Source organism: Orussus abietinus, unplaced genomic scaffold, assembly GCF_000612105.2.
Source record: "Orussus abietinus isolate OABI.00-Male unplaced genomic scaffold, Oabi_2.0 scaffold391, whole genome shotgun sequence".
NCBI lineage: Eukaryota > Metazoa > Arthropoda > Insecta > Hymenoptera > Orussidae > Orussus > Orussus abietinus.
Genome location: NW_019394706.1, coordinates 8,780 through 30,796, shown reverse-complemented (window position 1 = coordinate 30,796; position 22,017 = coordinate 8,780). Strand labels below are relative to the sequence as shown.

General features: G+C 42.2%; 1 protein-coding gene across 1 annotated transcript; it reads right to left on the bottom strand.

Moving 5' to 3' along the window:
• Positions 1-755: 755 nt before the first annotated feature.
• Positions 756-21,681, bottom strand: LOC105698583 (BCL2/adenovirus E1B 19 kDa protein-interacting protein 3; the record flags this gene model as incomplete). Its single annotated transcript, XM_023433027.1, is given in 3 exon segments — positions 756-4,169; positions 11,085-11,240; positions 21,608-21,681. Coding segments are annotated over 3 exon segments (282 nt in total), but the record flags the coding sequence as incomplete, so codon positions are not given.
• Between the last annotated feature and the right edge of the window lie 336 nt (positions 21,682-22,017).

The window sequence follows — 22,017 nt, the reverse complement described above, 5'->3', positions numbered from 1 at the left end:
CCTGGAGAGTGGTAGGGGGCTTGCAAGACTGTTGGGGAATCCACCGGTGGACCTCACCCTGGGATCGATCATGGTGGTGCAGGGCCACCCTTACCCAGTGCCACGGATTCCTCACTCAGTGGTGGTTGTGACTCATCCACCGCGCGAGTCCTGCAACCCAAACTCCTTTTCGGGACTCTTGAACCTAGCCGGGTTGATCACTCCCAGTCAGGACGCTGGTGGTTCTCAGTTCTCTAGCCCTCGTCGGCAAACCTCCCTGGACGGAACGCGACACCCGGTAGGGTTCCGAACTCGGCCGACGTACTGCTTTGCAAATGGGCGTTCGCCCGGCGGCCTCGCAAGGTAATCCCAGTGGGACGAAGGGTCCCACCTCCGAGATGTGTTGGGATCCAGGGCGTAAGCCTCGTTCCACTCACGTCCCTCCGCGTCGTTTTACCCCGCAGGCTCCGAGGGATACCAGAACCAAAGCCATACCTAACCTACCTTAACCCTCGCATAGCCCTACGACCACTGGAGGTCTCGATCCGCCCTCCCTGCGGTGGTGTCCTTGGGACGAGTGAAGAACCCGTCGCAGTATATGTGTATGAAATTCCTGGATTCCGTTTATAATTGAACACTTACGAATTTGTATCATGTAAATAGTTTAATTTGCTAAGCACAGCAACGAAATAATTTTTTTAGTTTTAGTAGACTGATATAGTGGAGGGAATAATCTTGTAAAATTGATTTGGTGCAACTAACTATGCATGCTGATATACACAAGAATGCCAAAATTTTATTGGAATTGACATATTATACACAAGAAAGTGTGACTATAGCCACAGTCAAATATCCAAGTACTTTCTTACTCTATGTATGTATGTGCAGAAGAAAATCTAAAAATATTAATAATTTATGCCTCCAAAAATGCCTGAATGCCATTCCATTACGCAAAATTGAGAAATATGCAATATATATAATTAAATTATCGAACAGATTATAAAAATGTTTGAGAAAACTGTTGCCATACAAAAATGAATAATTAATTAACACGTTAAGCGCGGTGTCAGTCCCTGGGGACTGACACGGCATCAAGAATCCTATATGTAAAAAATTGTGCCGCCTAAACGGAAAGCTCAGCAAAATCGGTTCCACGCTTAACGTGTTAAGCAGAATAAATATGTAATTTTATGGATGAAACTTAACTTCAATTATAAACAGAACATAAATCACTCCAGCGAATTATATTGAATGAAATAGAACATTAAATAATTAAAAATAAAGCAACCTAATTGAATGAATAAATGAAACAATGAAATGGTTTTCCGGTTAATTTTATATTAATGTAAGAATGGAAAACAATAATACTTCAAATGTCAATTAGGTCCGTAAGGAGTCCAAATGTCCCTGGGTACTCGTATAGATATTTACATTTACATTTAAAGCATTGTCATTAATAACTCAAACAAAGATTATCATGCAAAAGTGAAGAAATTGAAATCGTTACTGAAAACTGATTTTGCTGAAATAATATGTTGTTAAACAAAATAATTAATTTTAATGATTTAATCCTGCCAATCGTTTTGTACACAAACATTTAAATATATTACATCTGTAGGATAATTTTATACACATGAGTGCATACAGTGTGACGGAGTTATTCCATTTCGGAAATATCAGAAACCATAAATCGTGAATATAAACTGAAAAGTACATATTATTTTTTGTACGTGTTAGAGAGAATGCGAATGTGATGATTTGTTTTATGAACGAATAGTGACTATTGTATTGCTTCCCAATAAATTTTTATTCAATTATTCTTTTATATGTATAGTATAATTGTTTTAAATCGATTACAATTTTTTAGACTGACATAAAAGTTGTATTAATATTAGCACAATAAAACCATATTAAAACCTCAAGTGAATTGTGACAAGTGAACAAGAATAGTTTCTTACCCGATGATTGCTCTTATAAAAAATATAAGTTTCTAAACTAAGTACGTGAGTGTTTGATTGAGCAAAAAATAAAAGTAATTTTGTAGAAACAGTGTTTGAATGCCGGAATTACAGGAACATGGCACATTAGGTATCGATTTGCCGCTTTAAGATTTTCAGTAATTGTTGAAGTATTCAAGAAATACACAAATGCTTACACCCTTTATCACGAAGTCTCGCAATCAGCACTATTACTGATCAAACAAAAGGGAAGTATTTACCATTACTCACGCTAAGTGATAGAATAATAAAAATGTTCCACATATATAGGAACTGCATAATTGCTACATGTAATGAAAGATAACTGAACATTTGATGTAAGCAACTCGTGGAAGTAGGAATATTAAGCTGATATGAAACCGGCGTTTGAGGGGTAAAATCATTCAGAGAAGTTTTCTGAGTTGTGTGTACCGATTCGTTTCAAATTTTGCCACGCGCATTAGAGGCCCTCAAATTCGTGAAATTTAATTTTGTAACAATACATTTTTTGATTTACCATGGACTAAAACCATCCTGGCATCATTCACGCATTCTTTCGCTCTTTTATGTTTTTTGAAGACTGTTCTAATTTACAATACTATAAAAATCGAATTTGACAAAGTCAAATGGGAAAATATAAAAGATATTATAATAAATGATTGTAAAAGAATGCTCGCATGTTCTGTGGGTAACGCGTGCTCTTAGAGCGAATATTTAGTTCCAGTTAAACCTGACCGATGGTGCCGGTGGTACATTAGAGTATCAAAAATCGTGAATCCAATGGATTTCTTCAGCTTTACTTTGATCTCTCTACAATCTTTGTATTGAAATGACATATGGAGTACTGCATTTTGCATAATTCTCAATTTACAGTGTAATAAATGTTGACATAAACGTAAATATCGGTAACGTGGCGCGTCAGCTTGTTACTACTAGAGGATCCAAAATGGAGTTCCCACCGAAAAGGATACATAGGAATTTTATTTTATTGCTGTCGATTAAATTTATCGGCGTCATTCACATCATTTTAAGATCACCTGAATGTTATTTTAAACAGGATCATAATTTTGACTCTTCCTAAATAAAAGAATATACATCATTTCGCCAATTTTAGCGTGCTATCTTAAGGTGAAGTGAAACCCATTGAGAAATTTAATCGACGTCGGTAAAAAAGATTCTTCTAAATATCTACGTTAAAAACGAACGTGATCTTTTTGATCTGTTGTTTACGTGCAATAATTATAAAGAAATCATAGCAAAAGTCTAGAAATTTCCTAGATTCATTATTTTTGAATCCCTAATTGACTACAGAGTGCCGCCCTGCGCCACCTAAATTTTCTCTCTGAAATCTCGTGTTACTTTCGTTTTTTATAGTAGCTCATAAGACACATTTTTTTTTTAATTTATCACGTTCAAATAGGAGTTTCTCGAGTACTAAATTATTCTAAATTGTTGCACAATTGTCTAGATACGTTCGTTTCTTAAATTAGAGCCTTCAATATTGTATATTGATCGATACATGGATGTTCGCCATTTTGGTCCTGCTCTATGCTACATAAAATAATTTTGTATGACAATCAAACTTTTGAATGCGTCAGGATATTACTAAAGTGCTCACAAGTCATGTGCCAAACATTAGCCAGTTCGGTGGAATACCCTTTTAAAAAAAGTATCTTATTCGAATCGACTGATTTGAAGAAGGTCTCACTTCACCTTAACTCATTAAGCAGGAAGTTTCAGATAAATACTATCCAAGCTATACCTACAAACTATCGCAGATAAAAACGCATTAGAAACGGTATAAAATGGACATGTTCTTATTCTCTCCGGAGCTAGGCTACCACATTTTTTTTTTTTTTTTATAAACATACCTTCTTAGGCATATACGCATATGCGTGTACATATGTATATATATATTTGCTATATATATATAACTTAATCATAAACATTGTTTAAGAAGAACACTGTATAATTAAGGATTAAAATAGAAATAGTTATATTATTGGATAATGCGTATAGCTGGGTTTTCATTTGTGTGCATGTGTCATTCTTGCATGTTTAGGCTTGGTTGCCTTCCATCTTATCAGTCTTTCCGGCGTAAAATTGCCAATCTTTCTCCGTTGCTTAATAGTTTTATCGTATATGATATTGCACTACTGACTTCACTCAATTGTAACTCGGGGCATCATTAATCCTCGCCTGGTCAGCCAAACTCTGAAAAAATTAAGTAATTTCATTACTTAGTCTTTAGTAAAAATTATGATATAAGTTATCACGTGATATTTAATTAAAATCAAATTGTCTTAAATGATATAGGATTTCATTACATGGTGTTAAGTCCCACGTAACAGGACGTAACCTTCATACATCCTAAATAGAGGACTCCTAAAGGTGATATGAAACAGTATATATGTATATAAGAGGCCAAATCGTTGACGAAAGCATTCTCTAAATTGGGTGGATAAGAAAAAACGGTTTCTTTAGATTCTTCGAATCGCTTAAACCAAATATGACAACAGAATTTCACAACTCAAAATGGCGAATATCATTTCAAAATGATTGGATTATTATACGAAACGGAGTAGTACGGTTTTTATAACCGCTTAATCCAAATCTGGTAACAGAATTTTATATGAGATCATTGCTCAGAGCCTTGTCTATAAATATTATAATACTAATTGATCATAGCTGATTAGGACTTTGTCTCCGGGAGTTAGAAAATAGTCTTTGGCTGGCGCCACATGAAACTGAGGTTAATTTTCTCTTCGTCAGTTTCTTATTTTTCATCCTTTTCTTCTTGGGAATTGGAACCGATATTCCTTCGACCTTAGGAGAAGCTGGAGTCAAATTCGGCTGCATCATGGAATTTAAGTTATTATCGTCTGTTTGTAGTTGAATATTTGTGGTATCGGAGGAGCTTGTGAGAGGTCTCTTTAGTAGCTGGCACCGATAAAGAGGTATTTTTATTTATAATGCCTTCTGGTACACATTAGATGCTATTGGGTGGAACTAGGGCTGTAGATGTTTTGGTTCTGATACGAGTTTCTTCAAATTGAGATGCTTCCAAGCTGTTGCCGTCGGCTGATTTCGGCACCGCATTATGGCGCAGCGATGTTATCGGTGTGTATTGGGACTCTTGTGGACCATCAATGTCCTTGCCGTGTTTCGCTAGATGTCCTTTCTTGTAGAGGAAGCACGTTACCGAAACGCACAACTGTTACTACGGTACGGTCAGCTCTTCAGAGAGCTCCAGCTTCGTTCCTGAGACTGCTCTGTACGCTGTCTTGGATTCTTCTATACTACTGCCATACTGCTACTATATTACTGCTGGCGGCTGCTTTTCGACATTGCTTTTATACGAGATCTTATCCTTGAGATGCCCGTGGGTTCGGTTCCTTTGTTTCTGGATTTTGTTGTTAGAAGTTTGATCGGAAGTGCTGAGGTAGTCACTAGGTTGGCGGAAGAGTAGGTCCGTGTTTTGGTCCAAAGTGCAGTTCGATGCGGAGTGTGTGCGAATAAGACAAAACAATTCCTCGATGATTGTTCCACTCGTTGTTATTTTTTCAGTTTAATCTGACGATACTGTCGTTGCTTTGGATTCGATATTTATCTTTCGGTAACTGACTCATACTTAGTAGAATGCGCGCCTCTCTATTTAGAGGAAAATCGGGTAGCCTCGTAACAGGAAGTTTCAACACGTCCTCCGGTTAAACATAGACCCGTCGCCTGAATATGAGAATATCCCGAATCGGGGATTGAATCGTCTTCAACTGATCCAACATAGTAGCTCGATCTAGAGTTGGATTTAGACTAGTTAATAAATCAATTCGATCACGCTAACGGTGCGAGTATATCTACGCTCGTACCGCGCGACCCGTCATAACCTCTCCACCAAGGGTAGACGACCGTCATAGAAGCCGTGGTCAAGGCGCTCGTCTCCCTTCTTCCATGTTATAAAGGTCTCTTCTTTAAGGGCAACTTTCTGTCGCTCTCGACTCACATGGAAGCCATTAAGTCGCAAACTCGTCCAAACCTTCTGAGAAAGACAATTTATTTCTTTAGCACTTAAGCCTCACTTTCTTAATTTCGGCACGTACTAGATAAAGGCAATTTGTAACCATATTCCGTGACCCTTTTCCGAGTTACTTCTAAGAAGTATTTCTTCTGTAGTCCATTTTGCAGTCCCCACCTACCCTTCCTTTACTGCATTAATTTCTCTTTCCGCGTTTGTTTTCAACCAATCGGCTGCATTGCAAAATGCATCCCGTTTTGCTCTCAACCTGTCCTCGGAGATCCCTCCAAAACTTTCTCCGAGATCTCCTTATTCTTAGATCTTCATAGCTAAACCAGAATTTGTTCATCCTAGAAAAAGGGACTTTTTCTCCGGCACCGACGCGAACAACCATAAGTTCCAACGCAAACTATTTTGCTCGGGTCGTAACATACAAAATTGTAGCACAGTTTACTGTTCCGTGTACAAATGAGTATTCATACTTATACAAAAACACTTGGGGTGAGTTTTTGTTAAAGTTAGCGCGAAATCCACCGCACTGTAGTGCACGGAACAAGGATGCCGGTTCTGATATATGATATTTGAGAGGATAATGTAAATATTTCATTCTCGAAGTTTTCCTTCCATTAATGAATCATGTATCATCGGATATACGTTAGAAAGAATGCTCTCTTTTGGAAGTCAGTGACTAGATTCACATTGCATTGTCACAACTGTATGTGTAAGAGGGTATGTCGGTCAGTCTATGATAAAATCCCGACCACTCGAAATAAGCACACTCTGCTATTTGAAATTTTGGATACGAACCGAATGTTATTGGGATTGACTAGGTTTCCAACAGCGATTGTATACTCTTTAATACTAATTCCTTCCACTGCCTTCAGTATGACGGCTTGATCTCTTGTAGGATAAATCACTCGTTGAGTAACAGATGCAGACCATATTTTGTAAGCAATGTTCTGCGATGGCTGTAACGTTGGATTCATGTTCATGGCTCTTAGGATCGAAGTATTAAGGGATAACACTCGTGGTTCAGATTTATAAACCTGAGGTGTGCCTCAGTTACACCGAACTCTATTGAGTTGTAATCTTTGTATGCGGAAGTAAGGTTAATACGTATATCGAGTTTCACTCACGTATCTATAAATTCATATGCACTCGTTTTGGATACGCCTGTCACCTATGATAGTTCCGAAACATTTGTTAATTGTACAAAATAGTTTCAGGGAATGTACTATGACGAAGGACACGAACGAGGGGATAGATTCCGGGTCCCCAGCGCCCGGACTATCGCTCGTCACCATCGACCGATCGTCTAGGCGGAGCCGTTCGAGCCACACACAATTTTTCCACCAGGACCGAGACACGAAGTTGGGCGCCAGGCCTCCCCGAAAGAAACAAAATCTCAATTCTTAACAATCTCAAAAACTCAACATTCTCAAACGAAACTCAAAAGTTTAGGTTCGAACGATCTCCGCCTCGAGGTCGGCGCGGCGCGGCCGGCTGGCGCAGAGCGCACGCGCCAGGTTCTGAGAGGGTGGGGTGACCAGACTACGGGATAGAGAAAAATCAAAGAATTGCGAGAAAACTCGAATTGGGAATGTCTGGAGGAATTCAGCCAAGAAAATGGAAACTAAAATCAAGCCAATGAAGAATTTACAAATTTATTCGACCACTTGAAAGAAAAAGAAAAATAAATTATTTAACAATTTAGTTCTCGGGCAATCGAAACCTACAACGGAAGCGGGGTTCGACGGATGGTCGCCCCCAAAAAAAATCGGGTCTGAATCGAGGCAATTCAAATTTACGGTGGGTTCGCGATAGAACGCGATTTGACAAAGATATCAGGTATTCGCGGCTACTCGGCGCCGTGAAAGACAAAGATGAGGTAATAGAACAAAAATCTGATCGGCACTAATTCGGGAGTTCGTCAACTCAAAAATGAACTACCAAAACATTAAACGCCCAGAAAACTAGAGGTCGGGAAACTCGAAAAAAAAAAAAAAACAGATTCGGCTTAAATCAAAAGAACGGGTTTGCTACAGCTGACCATTTCAGTTACACAGAAAATAAGCTGGGCTTGTTTTCATGGCCCAGACTTAAAGTTACGCAATGGGTGCCATCTGCGACGAGTGGCAAATGTGACCGACGCGGGACGATATCTCTACCAAAATCACAAAGCAATTTGTAACGAGCCGTGTGCCTCGGACCAGGGCGCCCGATGCCGAGCCACACGACTCGCACAGCATTGCGGCCGGCCCCGCAGCCCGGCGTCTGGTTCCCGCAAGCACAACTCCAGCCGGCTAGTGCGCGCCGCGGCCGCTACGCGGCGATCCACGGCCCGCGCTCTCCCACAGAAGCGCGAGCCTCCCGGGCACTATAAGAGGCCCGGGAAAATAGAGCAAGTCAGAGTTGTAGGAAGGGAAGAAACCCGCCTACACTCTCAAACCCGATTCGCAGGACGAGACCTCGAATCACTATAGGCGCGAATTCGCATCTCCGAAGATAGTTCCGACAAGAGGCGATACGAACCGACCTTGTATATAGTGTCACCTCTCCGACCCGGGAGTTCGAACAATAGGGTTAGAATCATTACCGCGATTAACATATAATTCATATTGTAAACAATTAGCATTAAGTACGATCCCGTTTGTATCCGATCTGCTCCCAATGTTTTACTTTCAGACTTGAAGCAACTGACGCTGACCGGCAGCCGTTGTCCAATCAATAAACGTTATTATTGTTACCAAAAACCTGAGAATATCTTACTCCACCCAGGCATGACCCCTCGGATACTCAAACGCTCCGAGCGGGCCACTATCGCGGGAAGAGATCCGAACGTAGACCGCGGCGCACGAGGTTGCCACCTAACTCGCGCCCTCGAGCTCTATCGTTACAAATTCGACAATTAATTATTTGTCTCGGACTCAAAATTATCCGATTCCCTAAAGTAATTACTCAATATCGTCGCAAAATTATTTCGAAGTTATCGCAAAATAATCGCAAAATTACCGAACAAAGACAGAAGGGCGCGACGAATGGGTCCTCCAGAAGTGAAAATGGGTCGCAGACGCGGGTGACCACGCGGCCACCGCGCAGTTTCTCCGCATCCGACCCCGAGGGGCAGATAATTAGACAATCCTATGACTTGAACACTTGGCGCGACAAAAAGACTAAATTATTGCACTAGAAAAATTCTCTTGCCAAAGACCCAAACCATTCAGAAATCATCGCGAGAAGAAGTTAACCTAAAATGTCACGAAAGCAAAATTATCTCGCCGAAGGCCAAAACCGTTCACAAACTTTTGGAAGAAAAGCCAAATTAATTTATTACATCCACAAAACGATCTCGGGGACTAAAACCATTCACAAGACTCCGGGAGACAAGTGAAGTTAAATATCCGCAGCTAGACAATCTAAAGCTCGATTTACGCGCTTCTACTCAAAACGGCGCGATACAACATGAGGAAACAGAAAATTAGGGGACACGACGCAACAAAGGAAAGTCGCTCTTGTATCCGCTCGAGGATTCCCGCAGCCTCTCGGGAGGCCAACCTAAAGCCCGATTTTCTTCCGCCGTAAGCCAGACCAGGAAAAACCGGAACCGATTATAGTCGGCATTCGCGAAACAACCTGTGTGTACAGGCACAACGACGTGCAAAAGGCACACTTCGCGACGCGGTGTCCCGTTCAGTGGTGACACTCCAGCGGAGCAAGCTGCCGTAAGGAAAGAGTTAATTGGTCGAGAGGCTCCGTGATTTCTGAATTTGGCGAAACCGGCGTGCCCTGGCCCAATTCCTAGGATCGGGGGGTGCGGTGGCGTGGTTGTTGGACCGCGATGGTGCGCGCCCGGCGTGCGCCGATTTGCCGGCGATGCCACGGCCGTAGCTAACGATGACCCGTCGGGCCCCGTCGGGCCCCGGCGCGCCTGGGTCTGCGAGGCGGCCGAAATTTTCACCTCCCGGGGATCCTGGCTCACCCGGGGCAGATCGTCCGACAAGCTCCGAGCACTCCGGCGAGGACGGGGTCGAACTCCTTCTCTGATCGCGGCTTCCGTCGATCGCCTCGTCGGTAGCAGCCAGAGTCGTTTTGGGAGCACCTGCCTCCTGAGCCGGCTCCTGGTCGGGAAGTCCCAGGGTTCTCATGGACGGCCGTACCTGAGCCGCCAGGGCCCGTCTACGGCCCGCCCCCGCAGGCAAGGCATCTATGATGCGTAGTAGGGACGATTTGACCCTCCGGATGGACCCAACGAGCTAGCCGTGGCACCGCGGCCGGTGCATCCGGTCCTGAGCTGTTCGTGTACCGTGGCTTTCTCGACGTCGGGGCGACAAGCGGTAGCGCGCGCGCGACCTCCGTGAGATCGACGGTGTTTATATTGTGACCTGACGACTGGAGTCTCGCTACGATTTATAGAAATTTTGCGAGCTCTCAAGCATTCCGCCAAATATTCAACATAATATTCCGGCGAATGCTTGGGAGCGCGCCCGGGAACTGGGAAGATGGATGGATTTGTCACAGAAAATTTGAAAAGTTCCCGTCGATAGCTTAATTAACCTGAAATAAAAGACGCAACCAAAATTAATCAATTAAAGATCAACTTTCCCCCTCCCCTGGGTCGGTGACCGTCGGACCATGGATCCTGAAATACGCGAAAAAGGCAACAATTGCATAAATTTGGGGAGTCGTGACGCAGCAAATATTTACGTCACAGTACATCACATTTTCTCTGAGCTTAAAATGTAGCAAAGGTGAAAATAAAATCTAAGGTATATTAGTAATGTATACTAGAGGGTTGGAATTATCCCATCCAAACTTTCGGGGATGGATCATGAGATGCGGTCTGTTAATTGATGTTTTATAACCGTATATATTATATTCTTTGAAATATTTTTTGTGATATTTCAGGATGTGAATCGTGTTATGGTGTTATATCAAAGGTTTCACTCGTATTACATAAACAATGATTGGTTGAATATTTTTCAAAAATAGTAACCTTTTATTTTGTATTTACTCTAAATCATAGATATTTCCTAGATTTGAACTTAAATATTGGAAATAACGTTGGTTAACTATTGAATAACCAAATATAGGTTGATCAATAAAGTGAGAACACTTACCCAAAACCAGTTCCAATGAGCAAAGAAAGGAAGTTGGTGAGGAAAAGAGTGTAAAGAACCTCTTTGGAGAACAGTCCATTTTTACCGACTTTAGCGGTGCGGATACTGTATGTTTTCCGTTTTGTCATTCCCAAGGGGTGCTTGAATTTCCAGTCTCTGAGAAAAAAAAGCGCAGTGATTAATCTATAGTATCCTTTGACTGATCAATAACTTATCTTAATAATTGATTCACAATTGTGTGCAAATGTAAATCACGACGATGTACGCGATACAACAGCACTTTAAGGTGATATGAAAGTAGCATCTGAGAAGTCAATCATTTATGAAACTTTTTTCCAAACTGGGTGTACTGAATCATTTAGGAGGCCACAGCAGAACTTGTTCAAATATTTCCCTTAATACAAAAGTAATTTTTGCTACGTTTCAATCCTCAATTACCACTATTACAAAAGTAATCGTAAAAAACGTGATTTTTCACTTTTAATTCACGCGTAAACGGCACCGAGTCACTCGCCGCTGCGGGTATTCTCCCTCTTCGCTTTTCTTTTTATTAATTCAATAACGTGAAATTGGACTTAAAAAATTCTCAAGTAAATGGAGTTTTTTTGAGATCAGTTTCATCCATCAGTCTTGATTGAAGGCTGAGAGAGTGATTTTCGACAAAAGGCATTGCCCTCGTCACTGAATCTCATGGGCAAAATGTAGTAAGAGTCTTTTGGCTTTGCGGACTCTTCACCTTTTTTTTTTTTTCATCATGTTAAACATCTGAAATTGATCGGACTTTATTCGTTATTTAATTACAAATTAATAAAACATAATTTCGAAAAAGTAACGAAAAGTCTCTCATAGCTGATGGGTTTACTGCTGGGCCGCAAATCCTACTGACTGCGCTTTGTGAGGTTGTATCTTCTTTGTGCGGGGGGGGGGGGGGGGCAGTTCGAATAATTTTATTACACACAATTTTTCGTCCTATCTACCCTTAAAGGGAACACCTTGACTTTCCGGACATCCTATATATATATTTACTATGGTCAGATTGACCTGTTCAAAGGGGAGGTCCGCGATCACAGCGGAGAGGGGTCCTGCAAGCAATCCCGTAGGTTAAGAAATTGTTAATTGTCAACATTTATTTGATGTGGCGGTAAATTGTGCCTTCAAAAAGAACCCATGCGCAATGCGATTTAAATGTTTCCAGTTTAAGGTTGAGCGGAGTTGTCGAAAAAGGAGAGTCCTACTGCCATCGCAGTGGCTCTATTAGTTAGATTGCTGTTGATAGGAGCCAGCCAGATGGCAGAATGGGGCACATGGCGTAAATCCTTTCGGGGCTGCAGAGGAAGAATGGCGCTGGATAGAAAGATCCTCCGAAAGATCAATGCCGGAGGGACCATCACTGACGCCGCAAACCACACTGGAGTATTGTGTCTCAGGTGGGGCCTTACACAAATACTCGTGCCACGCGGGTGCAGGGGAGGGACTTCCACTAAGTTCCCCGCGGGCAACGGACCGGGTTCAAGCGGCCGCCCGAGTGGCGTGCGTCGCGGAGGTCCCGGCCGGTACGCACCTCCCTGAGGTTTCTTGATGGATCCGTAGTATTAGGATTTTTCCTGCCCGTTTACCTTGGTGGAGGTGGACGGAGATCAACTGAGCCGGTAGATACAGGTAGGGAGACATTGAGCCCCAGGTACGGCTAAGGGAGATCGCCCTTACAGGGTCGAGACATGTGTTCTCTGCCTACAACTCCATCCCGTATCGCTGCTCGAGGAGGATCATCACATTCTGCTAGGAACTTGCCGACAAGGGAGCATCGCTGCACTTATCCAGCCCGAGGTTTGAGTTTTAATTTGAATAGAGTTTTCGCCATTTTCGTGTTTTCTCCGGGTATCTCATCGTCGAGCCCCATACCACGCGGTCGGTTCTTCCGTGTTTCACCGGCCATTGTCTGGGGTGAGCTGTCTATTTCCGTTCAATTCGAACTGTCTCGTATGAGCGGCCCTCTTAAAATTCAGCCTTTCTTCTCGGTCGGACCAAGAAGCCATGTCGATTCGAACTTAATCATTTCATTTTACGTATGGTCTGCACGTTAAATCCCTTTTCGTGAAGTACGAACTCTTTTTATAGCGTTAAATCTCTTTCGCGAAGTGCGCGAACCCCTTTCTCTGTAATTTTAACTTTCTTGTGCTGCCTTTATGTCCACGTCACTCTTGCTTAAAGTGCGATTTGCGAATGCTGCCTTGCGTATTGCGGATGTTTCTTGAATATTTTAACTTATGCCATCAGTTTATAAAATGCATACGACGATCTGAAAGTTTGTGTAGCAAAAGTTCTCCCTGCCTTCTATTAACACGTTAAGCGCGGCGTCAGTCTCTGGGGACTGACAGTGAACTTTCCGTCCAGGCGGCGTCAGTCCCTGGGGACTGACAGTGAATTTTCCGTCTAGGCGGCGTCAGTCCCTGAGGACTGACACGGCATCAAGAATCCTATATATAAAAAATTGTGCCGCCTATACGGAAAGCTCATCGAAATCGGTTCAGCGCTCAACTTGTTAAATCGTAGAATTTCAATTATTTGCCTAACCCCTTTCGTATCTCGCGTAATCCTGAGTGCGTTTCTTCAATTTTCCGAATTGCTGTGTTGCGTATTCCTTAACACGTTAGACGCCACGCCGATTTTACGTGCCGTTCCGTTCACGCCAGTTAGCCGTCATGCGGGCCCTTCCGGGCCGCTCGCCAATAGGTACAAGTACACAAGGACCGATAACAAGAACGAAAAGTCTGCCGCCGGTCCGTACGGACTGGCGAGGCGTTTAACGTGTTAATTTGTCGGCACAACTGGTAGCTGCATAGGTGATTATAAGTATGTAAACTCCTTTGTACATTGTTCTCATTGCCTTGTTCCCTATTCCCTACGTATTTTTGGCCATGTTACCTATACTGTTGAATATCGTTTTAGTTTTTTCACATGTTCTTAATGTGTGAATGAATTCCGAGGCCTCTGTCAAATTCTACTCCCAAGTACTTTACTTTGTCGACCAGACGTATATCTTGCCCATTGATTTTATGTGCAAGTTTATTTCCATTACCGTTGATTTGCCCTTTAACATCGTCATGACTGTTTTTGTTGCAGAGATTGATAAATTTTGTTCTTGGCATCATGTTGTTACCTTGTTTATTGCCTGTTGTGTTCTCGTTTTAATTTCTCTCCACGTGTTTCCAGATACTATTAGTACCTGATCGTCAGCGTATGATATTGCACTGCAATGCTTTTCATTCTCAAGACTATGCAAGTTACTGTCAAAAATCAAATTCCATACGAACGGCTCTAATACGGAACCTTGGGGGCAACCTTTTGTGACCGGTTTCTTGCTGATTTGGGAATTGTCTTGCATTATGACCGATCGCGACTCAAAGTAACTTTGGAAGAGAATGTACAGATTCCTCGGCCAGTCCCGTTTTTTTTAACTCGAATAGGACACGTGGCCATCAAACATTATCGAAGGCTCCTGCAATGTCGATGAATATTCCTAGAGCGTATTTTTCTTTCTGCTCGTCGACTGATTGTCTCACGGAGACGATCGCGTCCTCCGTGCATTTCCCTGTCGTAAAGCCAAATTGTCGACTACTGCTGTACCTGTTACTCAGTTGTTTGCCCAAATTCGATATCGTTCAATATGCAGATTCGTAAGAGCAAACAGGACAGTGCAGCACCCCGTACGTCAGACTCGTGCGAGCCGTTCGCAAAAAAATTTGTCATCGGTTTACACGAGCGAGATCGACGTTTCTTGCAAACGGACGGCCCGAATTCGATTTTTTTTCTCCCCCACCTCCACTCCCGCCGCACCTCTGTTTATTATATCGGCGGTCTTTTGTTCTTTCACTGGTTATTTGTGCCCTATGTTATGTTTCCCGTTGCTACGCAGCGGGAGACTTAACATAAGGCACACTTAACACAGGACAGGAGACCTAACATGCATCTGTTGTACTGCGTTGTTTTGTTTTTGGTTATCGGGTTATGCTAATTATTTCCTCGAGACTGTATTCAATCCTTTTTTTTTCCAGTTTTGTTCCGTGTGTCAACTTTAAGATCCGTTCGATCTCGGCTGGAATGTCCTCTTCTCTTCTATTTTGTCAATGATCATTTTGGCGTACTTTGTGAATATCATGAATGCATCTTTCGTTGCTACAAAGTTCTTTTTACCTATTTCATCGATGTTTCGTTTTCTCAGTTCTTCTGTTATTGGCTGTCTGTCCATTTCGTATTGTACACATTCGAAGAGCATATGTTCCGTAGTTTCTATTTCTCCGCATGCGCATTTCGCATCGTTGATTATATTTAGATTGTATTGTTTACTGTTGTTATTTCCATGCTCCGTCAAAAATTGTATGACGTAAAAGTTTGGTGTTATCCAGGTTGATGTTAGCCTTTCTTGTATAGTTTGGAAGTACGTTTGTGTCGTTCTGCCTTTTGTTGACTGTGTCCATCTCTTTTACCATATATTCATTAGTTGTTCTTCTACATTCTTCCATATTTCGCGTGTTTCGCCTGATGTTGCCATATCTTTGTTCCACTGCACTTCGTAATCTTCTATTTCAAAGTTTATGTTTCGTCGTATTTTGTAACTTATTATTCTTCTTGTTATTTCAAGGTCGATTGGGTATACGCCTGCCACAACCGAGATTGCGTCCGTGGATACGGTCCGGTATGCTTTAACGACTTTTATTAGCGCTAGACGTTGTGAACTAGCTAATGCAGCGTACATTTTTTTAGTTAACACGTTAGACTTAACGTCGATTTTGCTTGCCGTTCCGTTCACGTCATAGTTAGCCGTCATTCGGACCCTTCCGGGCCACGCGCAGATAAGTGCAAGTACGCAAGGACTGGTCCCAAGGGACCGGCGTGGCGTTTAACGTGTTAATCGCTGCCTAACACGAGGGTTACAGTAGTAGGCCCTATTTCGCAATATCTTATATGGTATCTAACTGTATCAATTCAGTGCCTCCAAAAGGCAACGACGTGGGGGNGGGGGGGGGGGTGGCCCCCACGCGACCAAGAGCCATCCGTAATTCTCCTCGTGGTGGAGGTGGATGCGGATCCCCATGGATCCGTAACGAAACGGCAAATGGCTACTGGGGGAACCATGAGAGATGCTCGCTCTGCGGAGTTTGACTGCACTCTTGTTCCCCCTAGAGTTACCGGCGAAAGGTGGCCCTCATCATGAGAATACTTCTCGACCAGACGGCTGGGGTGCGTCGGGTAACCCGTCCCGTGTTCCGGTTTTCCGGGTACGGATTGGGGGCCGGCCCCACCGGCCGTAATAAGAAGGCCGGCGAGCTAGTACGGGCCGATAGGCGGGATAACCGATTCTGTATTTGCTGGGTCAACTCGGCCGATGGATCGGGTTCCCGCCCGACCTAGCCGGGAAAGCTCGCCAAACCACGCTGAAGCATTACATCTCAGCTGGAGCCTTGCACGAATGCTCGCACCACGCGGGTGCAGGGGGAGCGACCTCCATGAGGTTCCCCGCGGGCAACGGGCGGGGTCAAGCAGCCTCCCTTCGGGGAGTGCGTCGCGGAGGCCCCGACCCGACTGGCGCCTCCCCAGGGTTTGTCGAGCGGTCCGGAGCATTCGGGTTTTTCCAGGCCCGTCATGGGCCACTTGGCCCCCATGATAGTGGGGGCGGTAGTGGCGCAGATATTGTACACCCTTCGGGGTGCCGATAAGAGGCATAATGCCTTAGGCGCTGTTGGTCTCCGGGCCGGTACTTGGAATTTGTATCAATTCAGTAACCTCAGGCAAAGCAGCCACCGGTGCTTGACAGCACAAGGCGGCGCCATATGCAAAGGTCCGACGACCTCACCCGCGGCCGACGCCCTTTTTGACCGTATATAAACGCTCAAAAACAGTATCGGTCGGGCTTGGAAGACGTTTGAACATCGTTCGGCAAAGACGTGATCTCGGGAATTCCCCGATTGTTAGAATTCTGTTTCAGTGTAGGAAACTGATCAGACTTAGATATCGGTTATCATCGTACATCCTCACGGAGGCTGAACAAGTCTCGTTTGTCGCGCAATCAGAAGATAGACTCTAAACAGATTCGTGATCCTTGAACGTAGATTTCTTTCTAAGTGCCCATTAATTTTAATTTTGTTAGAACAAAAAAGACCGTTCCACGCTGATTGCATTCTATCTGGTCACGTAATATCTTCGCACTGAAACTAATCGACTCTTGCCTGTAATCGAATCGGCATATTCTTCTAACATTTGCTCTGCATCGTTTCCGGCGTTATACTAAGGAGATCATATTCGGGTTTCGAAATCATGGGTATATATTTGAATCATTCTTTTCCTTCCCGAATCTCTTACTCTGAATTTTGTTTCGAAAATTCAGAACCGATGCTGCTGGTACCGATTACGTAACAGAAGAAAAAGTAAAACTATTAACTTCCCTCTCTCCATGGGCCTTTTTCAACCCCCGCTGCAAGAACTTTAGGTCTCATACAAGGGGTAGAATAGCTATACAGGGTGTCCCAGACCTCACGAACAAGAATGACATGACCGTAATCTTTATTTAACTCCGTAAAAGAATCTCTAACACTTTGTTTTATGGTTTCTGATGCCCTAATTGATTGTAGAGTCCCACTCTGCCCCACCTGTGATTTCAATGTGAGCTAAATTTTCTTTTCGAGACCTCGTGTTACAGACTTTGTCCAAAAAGTAATGACAGTAATGAGTCGATTTAAAAAAATGTATAGGTCAGATCGGTACAACACATTAAAAGGTTTCAAACTAGGCTCCTCCCGCGTCGATACATCGTTTCCAGCGAGATTTCCAGGCATCGAAGGTGGCACGGCAGGCCTACTCCGGAATGTCCTTTAGAGCCTTGGTGCAAGCCGCTTTGACGTTGTCAACTGTCCTGAAATGATGTCCTTTCATGGGAGTTTTCACGCGCGGAAATAAAAAAAGTCTGGGGGAGCCACGTCAGGACTGTCGGACCGTTGGGGAACCGTTGGCACCTTCGAATCGGTCAGGGAGCGGGTCATGGGGAAGTTGGTGTGAGCTGATACGTTGTCATGGTCAACGTGCGTTGTATTACGGCTTACACGGGAGACGAAAACGCGTTTCACGGAAAAGAATGTCCTTACTTTCTGAACGGTCGGAGACGACTGAGCGACCGCGCGTTCGAAAGCTGACTTCCCGATCGACCGATCCCAACCGGTCCGAGCGCGCTGCGACGTATAGTCACTTTACAATTAAATCACTGACATTACTTTTCGGATAAACCCTGTACTTTTCTTTTGACATGGAAGCACACAAGACATTTTTTTGCCTTTATCTCGTTCAATTGCGGGTTCCTCGATTACTAGACTGTTTTAAATCGTTGTAAAATTGTCCTGACACTTTCGTTTCTCATATCGGAGCCTTCAATAATTGTACATCGATTGAAATATATGTGCTCGATGCCATTTCGGTCCTAGTCTAGGCTAAGTCAAACCATTTTTTTTTTCGAGAATCCAAATTTTAAAAGTGTCAATAATTCTTAAGTAATCATGAGTCATGTCTCAAAGCTTCGGGCAGTTAGATTCAATACCCTTAAAAAAAAGTGTCTTATTTCAATCGACTGATTTGAGGGGGGTTTCACTTCAACTTAAGGTGCATTCGTAGCATTTATCACCTTTTCTGGGATGGACCTTGCCCGGTTACCCGTGCAGGTTATTCTCTCATTGATACAAAAGGAGAAATAGGCATTCGGAACCTTTCACTCTCTACTGGTTAATCCCCGGGAAGCAGCGTCTACTGGGAGAACGAAAATAGAATATGGGTCAACCCATGATTAGAGGATCAATCTAGCATTCCTTGAATAATCCGAATTTCGCTTAAGCTCAATTTTCACTTTTCTTAACTATTCGATACCATGCCGGACGACCACCAACATAGAAACGTCCGCGTAGGACGCAGCTGGGAGGCCCATATATTTATTTTTATTAAAATACATCGTTATATTGGAGCTGTGGTTTCTCCTACCGGGACATCACATGTACTCGTATATGTGATTTTTTCTCATGTTTGACTCTATTATTATATCTTTTTGCATAACAATCCAGTCACTAAGCAATAATTGGCTAAAAAATGAGCAACGAAGTTAACACTTCGTCTACCGCATCTTGAATTGTAAATTGATTATTCAATTAATTGCCTCCTACATTCTTTAGTCGATAATAAATCAATTATTTGATCGTAATTATTCTATTGTAACAAAGTGTAAATAGAATACTTTTCTATCATAATTCAGCAATAAGCAGAATCTCTACATAATCTGTTTATTTTAAATTCATTGTTCTTAATGTATCAAATTTCCAAATTATTTTTCTATTTCTATAAAATATATAGTTTATATTCCATTTTCATATGGTACATTTCGACTTTTGAAAAATAAAAAATTACTAAATATATACCGTTATTTTTTATTGTAAGCACAGATACCGCAATTTTTGCGCATACTACACGGACTAATGTATATTTATATCAATATAACCACTGTGTAATGTACCTGCAATCGCAAAATACACTATAAAATCTATGTTTTCCCAGAAATTACTTAAAACATCTCCAAAAGTTTAGTAAAAATTGAGTGACATGTCGCTCCGTAATGTTAAACGCGATGGGCTATTCGCTCGGAAATCGATCAAAATGATTTCATTTTTTGAGAAGTGATTTCGATTGATTTCATATGATGAACTGTAATGTTATGCAGTAGAAAGTGATTTCCAGCGTTAAAGTTTAAGCGATTTTCAACGATTTCCCACAATTTCTAACAACATGCCTGCGATTTCCAGAATTCTTTTTCCTCCTTTTTTCGTACCAAAAGAATTTCCCCCTGGTTCCAAATGATTTCCAATGAGTTCAATCGTTTTAAATGATTTCAAACGTGTTGCATTCTTTAGTAAGGCTCTTAATAATTTCCAGTTAATTTCTATGCGAATTTCAGTAATAAAACGCATGATTTCCCGACTCAAAACCCCCTGGATTAAACGTACTGGGATAAATTCCCAACGTTACGACGTTACGAAGGGGTGGAGGACTTTGAGACTGTATGACGAGTATAAAGATCGAACAATCCTCTGTGGTTATAGGATTTTTGGTTAGAATCGGCAGTCCCGAAGCTGGAAGCCGCACCCCATTTACCTAATGGACCTAATGCACGATCCTTATAATAGGCGCGAGTAACGAGGCTCAGTATTTTCTTATTTTTCCTTTAGGACTAAATTTTACGTGATTAAAATATGTTACGTTTTAACCCACCACATTATTCGCGAAGGTATCGTCCTGGCTTGACGTCAAGCTAGTACGGCCGCAATAAAAATTTTATTCTTGGAAATATTGCGAGAGGACAATTACACATTTATTTCCACACAAAATCAGCTCAATTTTATTTTCAGTATTACTGGATTGTTTGTGAATGAACGTACCGATTTGACATCAAGCTAGCACGGCCACATTGAAATTTAAAATTTCTGAAAAATAGCAACTGTACAAAATTAATTAATTCAGCACAAAAAAAAACTTAATTGATACATAATTCCTAGCTGTCCAGAAATAATGAATTATGATAGTATCGTGGTAACCTGACTGATCTATGTATGTACAGTAGGCACCCCCACATCGGAAATATGGAATGAAACCTATTGGAGAATTTAGTGCTTTTTTAGTGCTATTTTAGTGCTACAACCTCGATTTTAGTGCTCCACCCCTTATACCGAAAATCGGTGGGGGTGCTGAGTGAACGTTCACTCAGCACCCCCACAGTGCAATCTACGTTAAGGGAAAGATTCACGGATAAAACGAGTATGCAGTATTTTGGTGCTTTTTTTAGTGCTCTAGAAATATCCAAGAGCCGAATCCGAAACACCACCCCTACAACTCCATACAAATGAGTTGAATATGTAAATCTGGAATGTAATTAATGTTCAATACTTTACAAGACCAATTTGTTTAGAATCTCGGAATATCCTACTCTCTTTCAATAACAGTGTCATATCATTAAACAATATTCTCCAAACATTCTAGGCATTATTTTATCACTTATTACTAAAGCGCTGTTTTTGTCTGTATGTAGGTACACTGGGAGACATCAATGCCCACCTATTCTGCACAGGCGATGCCGTATTTGCAGGGGAGGCATTCATGTCCGCCATTGTATGTATGTCACGAAACCAACCACGCGATTTCGACGGTTTCCGGCCCCTAAATCGAAAATCCTAGAAAAACTATCAGACGAAAAAAGAATTCCGATCGCATGATCGAGTTTCGGCGATCGGTTAATTAAAATGATCAGGGGACAAATAATGAATCCGAGATCGCGGTTTATGTACTAAGCATTTCTACAGTGTCGAGTCCCAAAGTTAAGGCCAGATGCCCAAGGCCAGTGAACAAAGCGAAGGATAAGAGGTGCAATTGTCTAAACAGAATGAACGAAATAAGAAAGAGGTCTCTCAGTCAACTCGTTGATAAAAGGGTAAGATTCTTACTTTGGAGGGGCTTGGTCAGGGCGCGAGCTCCATTCGTAGATCCAGTCGGTATTCTTCTCCAGCAATTCACCTTCCTAGAAAACCATAAGTTTCATTGTAGAAATTTATTATGAAACATAAATTATAATTTAAACATCCCGTACATTTTCAATTCAAACGGTAATTCCTAGAATATTGTTGCCAAAACGGTGCACGACGTTATTTTACGATACTACGAGAATTGAGTTTGCAAACACACTATTTTACTTCAGGATTTATCGTTTAAAAAATATCGATGGAATTCGGTTTATGGTTACTTCAATGTTAATTTGGATATTTAGCATATTAGTAGTCGGCGTTCTTCACGAATAATTATACTCGTGGCAGACAGTAGAAAACTGAGAAGTTAACAATAAATTTGTTACATATTG